At 45.5% G+C, this 16,757-nt stretch overlaps 1 protein-coding gene across 6 annotated transcripts in view; it reads right to left on the bottom strand.

The window, feature by feature from the left end:
• bmal1a (basic helix-loop-helix ARNT like 1a) overlaps window positions 1-16,757 on the bottom strand; it is a 127,416-nt gene that overhangs the window by 5,388 nt on the left and 105,271 nt on the right. For all 6 annotated transcript variants that reach the window (XM_080190050.1, XM_080190048.1, XM_080190047.1 and 3 more), the window contains 8 exons: window positions 14,835-14,952; window positions 13,554-13,703; window positions 9,865-10,111; window positions 8,783-8,889; window positions 7,518-7,668; window positions 5,212-5,300; window positions 3,532-3,640; window positions 899-992 (listed from right to left, as the gene is read on the bottom strand). In XM_080190050.1, the coding sequence (XP_080046176.1) occupies window positions 899-992; window positions 3,532-3,640; window positions 5,212-5,300; window positions 7,518-7,668; window positions 8,783-8,889; window positions 9,865-10,111; window positions 13,554-13,703; window positions 14,835-14,952 (1,065 nt within the window). The remainder of the gene's footprint in view (window positions 1-898; window positions 993-3,531; window positions 3,641-5,211; window positions 5,301-7,517; window positions 7,669-8,782; window positions 8,890-9,864; window positions 10,112-13,553; window positions 13,704-14,834; window positions 14,953-16,757) is intronic.

A 16,757-nucleotide genomic window follows, 5' to 3' on the forward strand; every position in this document is an offset into this window, starting at 1 on the left:
GATGTTGATTCAGACATAAATATTAGCTAGGACACCAGGAATGACTCCATGGGACCTTTTACCTCCGCCCGCATGGACAGATGAGAGACTTCACTTTGGCGTTTCATCCTAAAGACTGCACCACTGACTGTGCAGCACTCCCTTGGTAAGTGCTGCACTCACAGAAAGTACACACTATCGAATCCTAGGATCCCTACAATGCAGGTTGTGGTCATTTGGCCCATTGGGTCAACGCTGAATCTCCGAAAGACCATCTTACCCAGGTCCACCCCACCTCCCCCACCCCTGTCCCTATTTCCATAAGCCCACACAATTACTATAGCTAAACCACCTAAGCTATACTTCTTGGGACACTAGGGTGGGAGACTTAACATGGCCAATCCACCTAACCTGCACATTTGGGAATACTAAGAGGCGACTTATCTCGGCCAATCCATCCAACTGGCACACCTACGGACTGTAGGAGGAAACCAGAGCATCCGAAGGAAACCCGTGCAGGCACAGGGGAGAACGTGTAAACTCCACAGAGTCACCAAAGCCAGAATCGCACCGGGTCCCTGGCGCTGTGAGGCCACAGTGCTAACCATTGTGTCGCCCTAAAACAAGGGTTCTAAATGTGGCACTACTGAATCTCCCACATGGCACTGCTCACTGGTAGGTCAAGGTTATGGGATATCTTGTGGCTGCGAATAGAAAGTGGCTGAGTGCGGTTATCTCGTCACCTCTGGAGCAATGGGCTCTCCTTGTTTTTTTCAAAAAGAAGTAACACTGCCATCCTGTGGAGGAAGTAACAACAACGGCAGCTACTATCCCTTCTGTCACGATTGTTGATTTAAACGGACTGTGGTCATCAATGGTACCAGCTCAAGGGCAGTGCAGGCCCAGAAGAATTTCCTACCTTCTTCCCCCCTGGAGATGATGTGTCAGGAGGTGGTGTACTGGTGATGTTAAGCGGACTAGAACTACAGCTTGAAGGAGAGGATCCTCTAATCCTGTCAAAAAAAAAACAAAGCCGCATGTTAACAACAATAACAATTTATATTAATATAACACCGTTAATGTGATGGAACATTCCAAGGTGCTCTACAAGAATATAAGAAACAAAGTATCACATGGAGCCACAGCAGTAGATACTCGGTCAAAGTGGTCGATTTTAAGGAGCATCTTAAGAGACGGAAAGAGAAGTAGAGATGCAGCAGAGATTTTGGGAGAGAATCCCAGAACTTGGGGCTTTGGCAGCTGAAGGCACAGCCACCAGTGTTGGAGCGAATAAAATCAGAGAGACCGGAATTAGAGGAATTCAGATACTTCAGTGGAGATTACAGAGATGGGGAATAATCTAGCTACGGAGGGATTTGAAAACACAAAGAGACATCTTTAAAACAAAGATGTTGCTTAACCAGAAGCCAGTGTAGCTAAGTGAGCCCAGGGGTTATAGGGGAACGGGACTTGCTGTGACTCAGGTGTGATTTGGACAAGTTGAGTGAGTGGGCAAATGCAAGGCAGATGCATAACAATGTGGATAAATATGAAGTTATCCACTTTGGTAGCAATAATAGGAAGGCAAATTATTACCTGAATCGTTATAAATTAAGAATGGGGAATGTGTAATGAGATCTGGATGTCCTTGTACACCAGTCGCTTAAAGCAAGCAGGCAAATAGTATGTTGACCTTCATGGTGAGAGGATTTGAGTACAGGCACATGGATGTCTTGCACTGTTATACAAGGTCTTGGTGAGAACACACCTAGAACATCATGTGCAGTTTTGGTTTCCTTATCTGAGGAAGGATGTTCTCACTATGGAAGGAGTGCAGCAAAAGTTTACCAGATGGATTCCTGAGTTGGAGCCTTACGAGGAGAGATTGAGGTGGTTAGGATTCTGCTTGCTGGAGTTTAGAAGAACGAAGGAGGGAGGGATCTCATAGAAACCCATAAAACTCTAACAGGACTAGACAGGGTAGATGCAGGAAGAATGTTCCTGATGGTGGAAAGTCCAGAACCAGGGGTCATTGCCTGAGGATTCACCGAGATGAGAAGAAATTTCTTCACCCAGCAAGTGGCAAGCCTGTGGAATTCACTACCACAGAAAGCAGCTGACACCAAAACATTGTTTTCAAGAAGGAGTTAAGTATAGATCTTGGGTCTAACAGGATCAAAGGATATGGGGGAAAGCAGGAATAGGCTATGGAGTTGGATGATCAGCTGTGATCGTAATAAATGAGGGAGCAGGCCTCAAGGGCCAAATGACCTACTCCTGCTCCTATTTTCTATGTTTCTAAGGCATGATGGCAGAGCTTTAGATGACTTCAACTTTACCACTGGAGACCAGCCAGGAAATGTGTTAGAATAATCAGTTCTGGTGGTAATTGAGGCATAAAGGAGGGTTTCAGAGCAGATGTGCTGATGACGAGGCAAAGTCAGGCAGAGTTGCGGAGATGAAAGCTTACAGTCTAGGTGATGGTTCAAAGATGAGGGCAGAAGCTCACCTTGGGGTCAAATGCGGCACCAAGCTTGCAAACTAACTATTAATTGTGAACATTTGGACTGGAATATGCCAAATCATAAAATAACAACGGAATCAAATTATCAAACCTGACACCATTTGGTTCTTGTATCATTCCATCAAGCCCTGCTCTCCTGTGCTTACCATATAGCCCTGCAAAGGTTTGAAGTATGTACCCAATTCCCTTCTGAAAGTTATTATTGAATCTGCTTCCCTTTCAGACAGGGCATTCCAGATCAAAATTCGCTGCACAGATACAGGTCTTCCTCCTTCCCTCTGGTTCTGTTGCCAATTATTTTAAATTTGTGCCCTCTGGCCATCAATCCTCCTGCCACTGGGTGAAGCTTCTGAAAAAAAGCTCACAATTTGAGCACCTCCAATCAATCTCCTCTTAGCCATCTCTGATATATAGGACGTCCGTTCCTCTGGCATCTTTCACAACCTCAGGATGTAGCTTTATTTTGAGGTTTAGACTGTAGTAACATTGGAAATGTGGCAGCCAATTTTGCACACAGCAAGCTTCTACAAGTAGCAATGCAATAGTAACCAGTTTATCTGTTGTTGGTAATGTTGATAGAGACTCTTCATAATGTTGATAGGGGGCACTCCTGTGCTACTCTTCCAAATAATATCACGGGATCTTTCACATCCAACTGCATACACGACAGGACCTCGCTTAATATCTAATATCAAAGACAGGACCTGGGACCTCTGACAGTGCAGCACACCCTCAGCCATGCAGTGAGGTTTTGGCCTCAGGTGTCTGTGGTGAGACCTGAACCTGCTACATTCCAACACAGGGAGTGAGCGTCACCCATTGAGCCACAGCTATGTATTACTGTGTGAAATTGCTGCAACACTAACACAGGAGGTGGTCAAGGTTTTGAAATCTGCAAATGTTTTTCACCAAACAGTTCAGCTTTCCAATGAGTGGAGCAATGAGTTAAATGCACTGCAAAGGCACAGAGCAGTGACTTGTATAATGCTATGTAACCTCCACAGGTGTGTCAATGACAAACAAGTTACCTTTGTAGTTCCATGACCTCCTCAGCAATCATCCGGCCAATTTTCCCAGCTCCAGCACGGGTTCCTCCAGGAATGCCAGGGACAGTGGCGAGTGTACGTTTTGAACTGACTAGACAGTGCAAAAGAAGGACAAGAGTTCAAAAGTGTTCAAGGGTAGCACAGCGGTTACATTAGTGGACTGGTGATCGAAGGGTTGCTGGGTGGGAGGCCAGTGTAAGCCAGCGAGCACGGGAGTGATAGGGGAATGGGGTTTGGTGCAGGTTAGAGCCTGGGTAGCAGAGTTTTTGGTGGAAGATGGAAACCAGCCAGAGGTGCTGGAGCACGACCCAGTCTGGTCAGACTGCCCACCCTTTTAGGCAGCACCAAAATCAACATTTTCAAACTACTGGGGCCTCTGTGCAGAAAAACCCTCCTCACACAAGGGTACTCAGGACAACTCCAGAAGACTTCAGGAATTTGGTGGACAATTATCAAATTTTACTCAGCACAAGCTGGGGGTGAACACCAAGAACTTCCCCAACCCGATTGGCTCAGATACTCACTCCAACCCCCTACTGAGGCAATAGGGTAGGAGCTGAAAATACAAATTCAATGAGCTAGCACAGATGTGATGGGCCACACGGCCTCCTACCATGCTGTACGCTGCAATTAAATTTCAAGGAACACAAAGTTCGCATGCAGATGTAGCAAAGAATTAGGAAAGCAAATGACATGTTGACCTTTATTGCAAGGGACTGAAGTACTAAATAAGTGATCCTTATTACTGACTACAAGCAAAGAACAATACAAAAGCAAAATACTGCATATGCACCGGGCAGCATGGTGGCACAGTGGCTAGCACCGCTACCTCACAGGGCCAGGGACCCAGGTTCAATTCCAGCCTCGGGTGACTGAGTGGAGTTTGCCGGTTCTCCCTGTGTCTGCGTGGGTTTCCTCCGGGAGCTCTGGTTTCGTCCCACAGATGTGGAGATGCTGGCATTGGACTGGGGTAAAACCCCAATCAGGGACAAACCCTGAAAAGCTAGTGGCATTTACTACCAAATAAACCTGTTGGACTTTTAACCTGGTGTTGTGAGACTTCTTACTGTGTTCCTCCCACAGTCTAAAGATGTGCAGGTTAGGTTGACTGGCCATGCTAAATTGCCACATGTGTCAGGGGAATTAGCAGGATAAATACATGGAGTTATGGGCTTAGGTGGGATTGTTGTTGGTGCAGGCTCAATGGGCTGAATGGCCTCCTTCTGCACTGTAAGGATTCTATGCTGGAAATCTGAAATAACAACAGAAAATACTGGAAATACCCAGCAGGTCTGTACAGTGGGAAAAATTGAGTTAGCGTTTCAGGTCCATTGCCATCCTTCAGGAACGGTACTGCTGCTAAAACAGTCGCTCATTTTAAATCACAGGTTGATAAGATTTTTCAATAGCAGCGGGTATTAGAGGATATGAAACAAAGGCAGGTTATACAGAGCTAGGTTACAGATCAGCCATGATCTCACTGATTGGTGGAAAAGGCTCAGGGGATTCGGTCGCTTCCTCTTGTAACCAAAACAAACAGCTGGATACACTGAGTGGATGGGGCAGCATCTGTGCCAAAACCGGAATAAGCTGCAAATCTTTTCTGGGAGTGAAACAACTTTCCCACACACAGATTTAAAGAAAATAAAACCAGCTGAGTACCTTCTTCATTCGGCAACATGTTATCCATGTTCGGAGGGGAACCTGTGAGAGGCAGAGTGGCTGGATCCCCTCTCTCCAGAGAGCTGGCACTAAAATAAGACAACGGTCAATAGTCAGTCACTTCCCTTGGAACAGAACGAAAGCACTTTTAAGTTTAAGTTTATTTATTAGTGTCACAAGTAGGCTTACGTTAACACTGCAACAAAGTTAGTGTGAAAATCCCCTAGTCGCCACACTCCGATGCCTGTTCGGATACACTGAGGGAGAATTCAGCATGGCCAATGTACTTCACCAGCGTGTCTTTCAGACTGAGGGAGGAAACTGGAGTACCCGGAGGAAACCCATGCAGATACAGGGAGAACATGCAGACTCCGCACAGACAGTCACCCAAGCCGGGAATCAAACTCGGGTTCCTGGCGCTGAGAGGCAGCAGTGCTAACCACTGTGCCACCATGCCACCAGTGGCATCATTCATAGATGGCAGGGCAACTTTGTGAAGAGTTTCAACTAAGCATTGTGGTTATTTGGTTTTCTAAACTGAGGCATTGATCACAAAAGCTGTGGCACAGTGGTTAGCACTGCTGCCTCACAGCACCAAGGGCCCGGGTTCGATTGCCGGCTTGGGTCACTGCCTGTGTGGAGTTTGCGCGTTCTCCCTGTGTCTGTGTGGGTTTCCTCCAGGTACTCCACTTTCCTCCCACGGTCTGAAAGACATGCTGGTTAGGCGCAGTGATCCGAACAGGTGCCGGACTGTGGCGACAAGGGATTTTCACAGTAACTTCATTGCAGTGTTAACGTAAGCCTACTGATGATTAATAAACTTTAAAAGCCAAGAAAACCTGTGAGAACTTTATAAATCACTGATTTAATCTCAGCTGGAACATTGTGGGACAATTCTGGACACCACACTTCAGGAAAGACGTAGAGGACTTAGAAAGGGGTTGGCGGTGATTCACCAAGGCCCTCTGGGGGCTTTGCGTAGGCAGAGGGATTGGGAAAAAGTCAGGGCTGTTTCCCTTGGGACAAGGAAGGTGACCAAATAGAGATTTTCAAGGTGATTAGTTTTCCGATCTACAGGATCTGGGAAAGGCTATTCTGGAAAAGTTGGTGGAAGTTGATTCCATAAATAATTTTAAAAAGGGGGCTAGACAGGTATGTGAGGATAATGAGCTTATAGGGTTGTGGATAAAAAGCAGGAATGTGGGACAAAACACAATGGTTCCCTCAAAGGTCCAACACAGGGACAACAGACCAACAGGTTCACACGTGACATCTCCTGTTTACGTCACCACAATAAACTTAAATTAAATAGCACCATTAATGTCTTCAACTAACCCAGGGGGCATCATCGGATAGAATCGGACATGAGATATTAAGGGGTAGATGACCAAATGTTGGGTCAAAGTAGTGCATTCTAAGAAGGAACTTCAAGAAGGAAGGGTAATTAGAAAGCAGGAGAAGTTTAGGGAGGATATTTCCAAGGTTGTGGTGAAGATATGGCCACCAATGGCATGGAATGATTGAGAGCATGGATGTGAGGGTTGTGGGGCTGGAAGAGGTTTCAGAAACAGGGAGGGCTAAAGACCTTGAGGGATTGGAAACCAGGATGAGAATTCTAAAGTGAAGATGGACGTTGTGCCAATGTGAGTCATCACCGATGGGTGGTCAGGTGTTGTGGGGGAGGGCGGTGCGGGGAACGGTGAAGTTGGTGGGGGAGGGCGGTGCGGGGAACGGTGAAGTTGGTGGAGGAGCGTGGGATGGCAATGAACAGCACCATGGTGCTTTGGGGCGACGGCTGAATGGGACTTGGTGTGAGTTAAGGTTTAGGTGACTCAGTATGAACTCATGCTTGTGAAGTGTGGACAATGACAGACTGGCCAGGAGACGTTCGGGTGACTGCTGTTGGAAGTAGAGGACAGTGCACTGTCTTTCCACCTGCTTATGTACTGCCCAATTTGTAAAAGATTTGCTAAGTATTGGCCCCAGCCTCCCACCACTCACCCAGAGGAGAAATTTCTTCATCCAGAGGGTGGTGAATATGTCGAATTCACTACCACAAAGTAGTTGAGATCAAAACATTGTCTGGCTTCACAAAGAAATTAGATTTAATTCTTGGGATCAAGGGATATTGAGGGGCAGTGGGAATCGGGATATTTTGAATTTGATGATCAGCCATGACCATAAAGAATGGTGGAACAAGCTCGAAGGGCTGAATAGCCTCCTCCTGCTTCCAGTTTCAATGCTTCTCCCCTCCCCCACTCCCTCCATCCTTCCACCACCGAAAACAGCCACAAAAAGCAACTTACAAAACGACAGTGTTTGTGGAAACTAGATATTCAACTTCCTTGGTCCACGGATTGAGGAAGCTGAACCAGTAACTGCGCAGTGTGATGAAGGAACCATCCTTTATCCTGAACTTGTAGCAGCTGGTGGTGATCTTATCCCTACTCTGTAATACTGTAAATAAACAAGGCACAGACAGATGGGTGAGGTGAAGGCTAAACACATCCACCAATTGTTAACACATGCAAAGAATGAAAATTAGGCTCTCAAAGCTATCAATTGCGTCTCCACTCAACAGTGAATAAGTGTTGTGTGCATCTGCGATGTCCTCCCTGTGCCATCTCATTAAGCAGAGAATGCCCATTTGTTTTGCTGATAACTGCTGTTACCAGCAAAACCTCCCAGACTCTTTGAAAGACAGCTACACATCAACTGGCTCAGTTGGCAGCAAGGGCAACACAATGGCAAGCATGCTGCCTAACAGCTCCAGGAACCTAGGTTCGATTCCCTGCATGGGTCACTGTCTATGCAGAGTTTGCACATTCTCCCCATGTCTGCACGGGTTTCCTCCGGGTGCTCTGGTTTCCTCCCACACTTCAAAGATGAGCAGGTCAGGCACATTGGCCATACTAAATGGCCCCCAGATGTATAGGTTAGCGGGATTAGCAGAGTAAATATGTGTAGTTATGGAGGTAAGGTGAGATTGTTGTCGGTGCAGACTCGATGTACTGAATGGCCTCCTTCTGCACTGTGGGGTTTCTATGATGGTTCTTCTCCTTCACTTCTGCCCGAGTCAGGAGGTTGGTGCATTCAAATTCCACTCCAGACACTTCAGCACAGAAGATTTAGGTCTGCACTCCTCAGTAGTAAGGGAATGCTGCTGTCAGAGGTGCCGTTTTTTTGAGTGAAAGGTTAAACTGTTATCCACACCCCATCCCCCAAAGCAAGAATTTGCCCTGTCAGGTGGATGCAAGGGATCCCAAGGCAACAGAAGGCGTGTGCCTTCATTCCATGACTGTAATAATGCACATGTGCAGACTTCATTAGAAACATAAAATGTGTTCGTTAATAAGGAAAACCATACGGCAGTACAGCTGTCCTTAGTCCCCTACGTGTCTTCCGCTCAACAGAGGACTCCACACCCCGGGACGATTACCCACTCTGAGTCCCAGTTGGTTCCCCAAACCAGGTGACCCTTACTCTGCTGTGTTGCCCTCAAAAGTGACAATCACCACACTGACGGTGTGCAACTTGATGAGAAATCAGACAGTCAGCAGGTTGTTCTTGCCTTGTCGGTGACATTCTGCAAGATGCACTATATCATCTTGATGGAAGTACTCATAACACGAAGTCCCAAGCAACTCCTGTGGCAAATATCCTAGAATCACTGTTGCCCTGGAAACAGAAAAATGGTGTTCGATCAGTCACGCGGACTGAAAGGCATCTCCAACACCGGTACAAAGGCAAAGCATTCGTTAGCCCTACAACAGAGAAGTAGCTCATTAAACTCATCATACCCCTGCTGCCTTATTGAAAGAATTATCCACTTAGTCTCACTCCCCCAGCTCATTCCCTCTAACATTATAAATATCTCCTTTTCAAGTACACATTCAATTTGCTTTTGAAAGCTATTGTTGAATCTGCTTCCACCGCCCGTTCAGTCAGGGCCTTCAAGATCACAACACGTCATGTAAAAGGAAATTCTCATCTCACTTTCTGATTCTTTTGCCTATTATCAAAAATCTGTCTCCTCTGGCTACCAAATCTCCTACCAGCGGAAACAGGTTCTTTTGAAATTTAAAAACATGGTGTGGGCTTCACTGGCAAGGTCAGCATTTATTGCCCATTCATAATCTTTGCAATACAGCTGAGTGGCTTGCTGGGCCATTTCAGAGGGAAGTTAAGAGTCTTTAGGATCACAGAATTCCTACAGTGCAGCAGGAGATCATTTGCCCTTTGAGTCTGCACTGACTCACCTTTTCATCTTACCCAGGCCCTATCCCCATAACCCCACATATTTACACTACTGATCCCCCTAACCTACACATCTTGGGACACAAAGAGGCAATTTAACGTGACCAATCCACCTAACCTGTACATCTTTGGACTGTGGGAGGAAACTGGAGTACCTGGAGGGAACCCATGCAGACACGGGGAGAAACTCCACACAGACAGACACCCAGCGCTGGAATTGAACGCAGATCCCTGGCACTGTGAGGCAGCATTGCTAACCACTCTGCCACCATGTCACCCACTCAGACTCGTTTCTCTTAATTCAGTGCTTTAATTGGGTACTCCAAAGAATTTCTCCTAATCTATTCTGTCAAAATCCCTCATAATTTGAACGTCGGGTTTTAACGTATTTCGCACCTTTGGTCCACGAACACAAATTTCCCATCTATGGCGTGTCGGGAAACGTACTCCGTTGATTTCACTCTGATCTCACCACTGATTGGCTGCGGGACAATGTGAGGGTGCAATCGCCCAATGGCGACAAGGCAGCTTAGGTTGCAGCCTTCGTTGTCAGGCTCATTGTCTTCATCCAATCCCATCTTGGTGGGCGGCCAACTCTTCAGGTAGCCACTGCTGTGAATGGTGCAGAAACTCTTGCGGTCAGCTGCAAGACACAAGGCAGGGTGCAAGTCTCAATGTGAAGCGTGCATTTATTACAGTTTGACATGGTGCATATTGCATATATTCAACAATGACTTCCAATTATGTAGCAGCTTTAAATGTAATTAGACAGAGTCCCAAGGCACACAGATTCGTGAGTAAAACACTGAGCCGTGTAAGATATTAGAAGTGGCAAAGCAATGGCCTAGTGGTATTATCGCTAGACTATTAATCCAGAAACATGGCCAATGTTCTGGGGACCTGGGTTCAAATCCTGACACGGCAAATGGTGGAGTTTGAATTCAACAAAACAACATCTGGAATTAAGAATCTGATAATTATGAAACCATTGTCGATTGTCAGAAAAACCTACCTGGTTCATTAACATCTGCTACCCTTACCTGGTCTGGCTTACATGACTTCAGAGCCACAGTAATGCTGTTAACTCTCAACTGCTCCCTGAACAAGGGCAACCAGGGATGGGCAATAAATGCTGGCCAGACAACAAGGCCCATGTTCCAAAAAGGGAATTAAAAAAAATTTAAAAAGATGACCATTGGATTTTTGGAAGAGAAAGGCTTTCAGGTGTAGCTTAAAAGGTGAGAGAAAGGCAGGGAGTTTTAAGGAGGAAATTTCAGAGTTAAGGGATTACGCAGCTGAAAGTACGGGCGTCACCAGTGCAGCAATGAAAGTAGGGAATAAGCAAGAGGCCAGAATTGGAGGAGTGCAGAGATCTCAGGGGTTGTCAAGCTGGGGAAGATTACAGAGCTAGGATGGGATGAAACCGTCTGAAGGCAAGAATATTCCATGTTCTACACCCTTAACACTACAACTTGAAGAAAGGATCTTGGGGTCCGGGTCCACAGGACTCTTAAATCGGCCTCGCAGGTGGAAGAGGTGGTCAAGAAGGCGTATGGTGTACTGGCCTTCATTAATCGAGGGATTGAGTTTAGGAGTCAGGAGGTAATGCTGCAACTTTATAAGACCCTTGTCAGGCCTCATTTGGAGTACTGTGCGCAGTTCTGGTCGCCTCACTATAGGAAAGACATAGAAGCTATTGAAAGGGTACAGAGGAGATTTACAAGGATGTTGCCTGGACTGGGAGGCATGCCTTATGAAGTTAGGTTGAGGGAGCTGGGTCTCTTTTCCCTGGAGAGACGAAGGTTGAGAGGCGACCTGATAGAGGTTTATAAAACGTTGAGAGGAATGGATAGGGTGGATTCTCAGAGGCTATTTCCCCGGGTTGAAATGGTCGCTACGAGAGGACACAGATTTAAGGTGCGGGGAGGCAAGTACAGAAGTGATGTTAGGGGTAAGTTTTTCACGCAGAGGGTGGTGAGTGAGTGGAATCGGCTGCCATCAGTGGTGGTGGAGGCGAACTCGCTGGGGTCTTTTAAAAGACTTCTGGATGAGTATATGGGGTTTTATGGGATTGGGGGTTATAGATAGGTGTTGATGTGATCGGCGCAACTCGTGGGCTGAAGGGCCTGTTTGTGCTGTAGTGTTCTGTGTTCTATGTTCTATGTTAAGTATATTTTAAAAATAAGTACAGTCGAGCAATGGGTTTGCTACTGGACTCGCAATCCGGAGGCCAAGACGAATGATTCTTTTAAAACACACTCTCAAATCCTACTCATGGCACATTTAGAATTTGAATTCGGTCTTGAAAAAAACTGGAACTTCAAGGCTGTCACCAGTGTGTGACTATGAAGCTGTCAGATCAACTAGTTCACTAATGTTGTTTCAGGAAGGAAACTGAGCATCCTTACATGATCTAGACTAATAGGTGACTCCAGACATAGCAATGTGCTTATCTCCCATACGGTCCAGCAGAATACTCAGCTGTCTCAAATTGCTGTGGGTTATGCGGAAGGCACCCCAACCATCATCTTTTTAGGGCAACTAGGTGATAAGCAACACAAGCTGACCTTGCCAACAACATCCATATGCTTGGGAGTCAGTGAAATTAGTAGATGAAAGCCATCTGGTTTTGACCAATCTGTGTGGCCTCAGCTGGGACAGCACCGGAGACAATGCAACTAGTTTCTGTGGATACTGGACGAGGGCAGGGTGAGCTGTAACGTCACACTAATGGAGTAACAACTTCTTGATCTACAATGATTGCTTTAATGAGGTGCCATTGGGCAGCCAGTTCTCACATAACCAATCTCAGTTAAAATTTCCCAGACTCGTTTCGTCATCAAGACTGCCAACTTTCACTTTTGTAACATTGTTCACCTCCACCCCTGCCTCAACTCAGCAGCTGCTGAAACCTTCATCCATGCCTGTGTTAACTTCAGACTTTATTCTCTCAGGTCCTGGTCTGTCTTCCACTTCACACTCTTCTTAAACTTGAGGTCATCCAAAACTCTTGCCCGTTTCCCACACTTGCTTTCAACTCTTATCATCACCTCACACATCCCCATCCCTCTGACCTCCTCCAGCCCTACAACTGTCAGAATTACCCAAGTGCCTCTAGTTTCTTGTGCATTCCCAATTTTAATCCCTCTATCCTTACAGGCTATACCTTCATCTGCCTGGGGTCCTAAACTCCCTCCCTAAACTTACTGCCTCCCCAACCCTCACTTCCTTTCAGATGATCCCGAAAACCTACCTTTCTGATCAAGTCACCTGTCCTATCTCCTTATGTGACTTGGTGTCAAATCTCTGTTTAGTAATTGATTCTACGAAGCATCTAATCATGTTTTACAATGTTATATAAATGCAAGGTATTACGTTTCAAGAGAAGAACAAAACATGACAAATAGCAGCGGAAGTAGGCTAGTCAGCCCCTCAAGCCTGCTCTGCCATTCAATAAGACCATGGCTGATCCATCCCAACTGTACCTTCCTGTACTGTCAAACATCCCTAGATTCCCACATTCTAAATATCTATAAATTTCAGACTTGAATATATTCATTGAACATTCCACGAGAGTCAAGGATTCTACAGATCCACAATCTTCTGAGTGAAAAGGTTTCACATCTCAGTCCTAATCTGACCCTTTATCCTTAGATTTTGTCCCCCAGTTCTAGACTCTACAACCAGGTTTTTTTTAAAAAAAAATCATCTCAGCATCTATCCTCTCAATCCCTCTTCAGCAAAGTATGCATTTCAACAGGATAACCTCTCATCTTTTTAAGATCCAGAGAACAGAGACCCAATATAGTCAATCTCTCCTTATAGGAGGGGCTTGAAGGGCCACATGGTCTCCGCCTGCTCTTATCTTCTATGTTTCTATGCTCTATGTTTCTTAAGTAACTAAAAGCAAAACTGTACATGGTACCCCACGTGTGGTCTCACCATTGCGCTATGTAAATAAATGTAGGGAGATGTCCTGACCCTTTTCCTTTGCAAAAAGGCCAGTTTGCCCTCTAATTTCTTATTGTAATTGCATGTTGATTTTCTGAAAGATAAACGAAGCTTAAACACACATGATACCTTACCCTTCTTCTTGGAGCAGTTTGATGTAAAGTCCTTGTCCTCTAACTTGACCGAAGGCCGGTTACATTTCATCCGACAGAAGAATGAGCGTCTTGCCCCTGAACAGAGTCGGGAGGGTCCTGGACTTATGTCCGTCTTAACCGGCAAGCCAGCTGATTGCAGGGAACGAGGCAGGATATCAAAGGAACACAAATGAATGCAACTTTAACCATTCGGGCTGAAAATAAAGATCGCCAGCTCACAATAATCGTTTGAAAAATTATTTAAAACCCATTGACGCAATAATAAAATCGAGAGAGAATATAGGAATCAAGACACAATGACAAACAAAACATCTGTTGGTGAAGAACTGTTGGAACCATTGGCCCAAAATCACCTGTTCCTCCCAACCCACATCATGTCCCAAATCACTCAGACTGGGTTCCAAAATACAATTTGAGAGAAATTTCTCTAATTAGAATGACTCTATACTCTCAGTTTCCACCATATCCCTTGGCGTCCTATTTCATAGACTTACCACTTCCTCACTGAAATACAACAGGTATCTTCAAATAGAGTGTTTTATTTTTAGCAGTTTGTAACTTAGGGAAGTTTCCAGAATAGTCCTTCATCGTAGCAGTTACAACCTTTGCCCAGACTTCCTTTTAAAATCATCTGTACCCCCCTCCCCCACCCTCCCACTTGCCGCTTCCCTCCCACCGATCCTCCAGCTCACTACTCTTCCCTGCCCTGAACCACTGATTGCCATCCCTCTGCTGAGCCCTCACTGCGAGAGGGACCCAGGTGGGTGGCGGGGAGCAGCGAGCAGGAGATTGAGGGAAGTGGTGAGTTGGAGGGTTAGGGGAGGCAGTGAGTGGGACAGTCGAGGAAGAGAAGGGGGAAGATGCAAGTTGGCAAGAGGATGTTTGGGCCAGTTAGATTCAAAGCAGCCAATTGGTATTTAATGTAAAAATGACAGGTCAGAAATGTAATCCATCCCGATTACATGGGTTCTTATGGGAAAATGATTTTGCTTAGCACGTTTGCGGTTAGCACACTGTTCTTTGGGACACATTGGAGTGCTAAACCAGAGATAGCTGCACTTTTATAGAATTCCCTTCAAGCACACTGTAGAAGTGATTAATCTTGATAGTGCAAACTGGTTCACACATTGATATCTCCACAGTAACAAATACTGGGAAAATGTGGAAATATTTAGTTTTCATTGACTTTATTTGGTTATTTTATTTTCTGCCTTTAATGTTGATGGTCACTGCTGTTACCATGGACGAATAGGGTCTTACTTTTGGCATCTATGAGCCTCTCTCTCGGGGCCGTGTCGAATGACGAGAGTTGCTCTTTGACTTTGGCAATGTCCTTTGGATGGAGGTAGTCAAACAAGCTCTGCCCAATCAGATCTGTCTGCAAATGAAGCACAGGAAAGGCTGGTTCAAGAGAGACTCTGGATCCCAAATATCTGCATCTCCAGGACATTCGCAAAAGAAGTTCCACAATGGACTGATCACCTCTATGTTCAGTGCACTTGGATGCAAAGGGTTTTGTGCGCAGCACGATTCCACAAAAAGCAGTAAGACAGACAAATCAAACTGTGCTTTCTTTTGGTGGCATTAGTTGAAAGGACAATTTTGACTCAGGGTCACCAGGAGAGCTTCTCTATTTGCTTTGGTTTTTCACCTTTCATGTCAACAGACTGCAGAGAGGCTCAACCTCCCATCGACACATACGCCACCCTACACCAGGATTTTCAAGCTAGACCTGGAGAGGGCTTGAGCTCAGGAACTGCTCATTGAGGCTCGAGTCCCAACAATTGTGTCAACTGTGGCTTACTTAGTAGCACTCTGTGGCACAAGGTTCCCAGTTCAAGTCCCACTTCCGGGCTGGAGCACAAAAATAAATCAAGGCTCACACTCCAGTGAGCTAACAGGGGAGTGCTGCACCATTGGAGATGCTGTTTTTTGAATGAGACTTTGGATGATGCCCCATCTGTCATTTGGGTCGATATAAAAGATGCCATGGCACCATTCTGAACAGGAGCAGGGGAATTCTCCCTGGTGTACTGGACAATTGTCAAACCCTCAATCAACACCACAAAAACAGAATGTCCGGTCATTATCGCATTGCTATTTATGGGACCTGCCTGTGTGCAAATTGGCTGCCACATTTCCCACATTACAACAGTGATTACATTTCAGAAGTATGTCATTGGCAGTAAAGCGCTTTGGGACATGGAAAGTATCAAGTCTATATTTTCTTTAATTGGGCCAAGCATTTGTTTTTGAGCTGATCCAACAAATAATTCATGATGAGAGGTTGAAGCTATTCCAGTAGCTTATTGAGTTCTTCTATCACGTCCCTGAGCGAGACCAGAAAACTGCCAAGTTCACTCCCAGTCAGTGCCAAACGTTTTGCTCTCAGAAGGGACAAAAGCAGAGAATCTGCAATTAGCCGGTTAATTCCTGGGTTAGCAGGGTGTAAATGAGTCAAGATATCTCATTGCTCCGATTACTATCCAGTATTAATTCCTCGGCACCGAGCCCCCGACAGCACGGCGCCCCCTCGGCACCGAGCCCCCGACAGCGCGGTGCTCTGTCAGTACTGACCCCTTGATAGCGCTCAATCAGTGATTGGGAATTGGGGAGTGTCTGTCTAGGCTTTGTACTCAAGTCTCTGGAGCAGGACTTGAACCTGAAACCTTCTGACTCACACATGGGTGGTGACAACACAGCCTAGTAATTTTAACAACAAAAGACATAATTTAAAGATTGAAAAAAATTCACAACTTCAATTATGTTTAGTAATTACTCATAATTAGCCCATTGTGTGTTTGCCAGTTATTTAAAAGATTTATTCAATTGTCCCACAGTGCGTTTTCTTGTCAAGTATCTACCTAATCCCCTTTTGAAAGTTATTATTGAATTTACGTCCACCACTTTTCAGGCAGTGTACATCAGATCATAAAACTACTTTTTCTTCAATGTCATGTTCCATCTGGTTCTTTTGCCTAAGTACCTTAAATCAGGTCCCAAAATGTGAACTAATTTTTATTAAGGCTTATGTCGCTACTGCATGTAACTTGAGAATTATATTACATCAAATGCATAGAATATTTTTAATTGCTATGAACACTGTATCAGTACAATCACAGAACAAAGAGAAAAGGCCATTCGGCCCCTTGTGCCCAAGCTGGTGCTAGCTCTTCAATAGTC

This window comes from Carcharhinus amblyrhynchos, chromosome 6 (genome assembly GCF_965287045.1).
Source record: "Carcharhinus amblyrhynchos chromosome 6, sCarAmb.v2.hapA, whole genome shotgun sequence".
Taxonomy (NCBI): domain Eukaryota; kingdom Metazoa; phylum Chordata; class Chondrichthyes; order Carcharhiniformes; family Carcharhinidae; genus Carcharhinus; species Carcharhinus amblyrhynchos.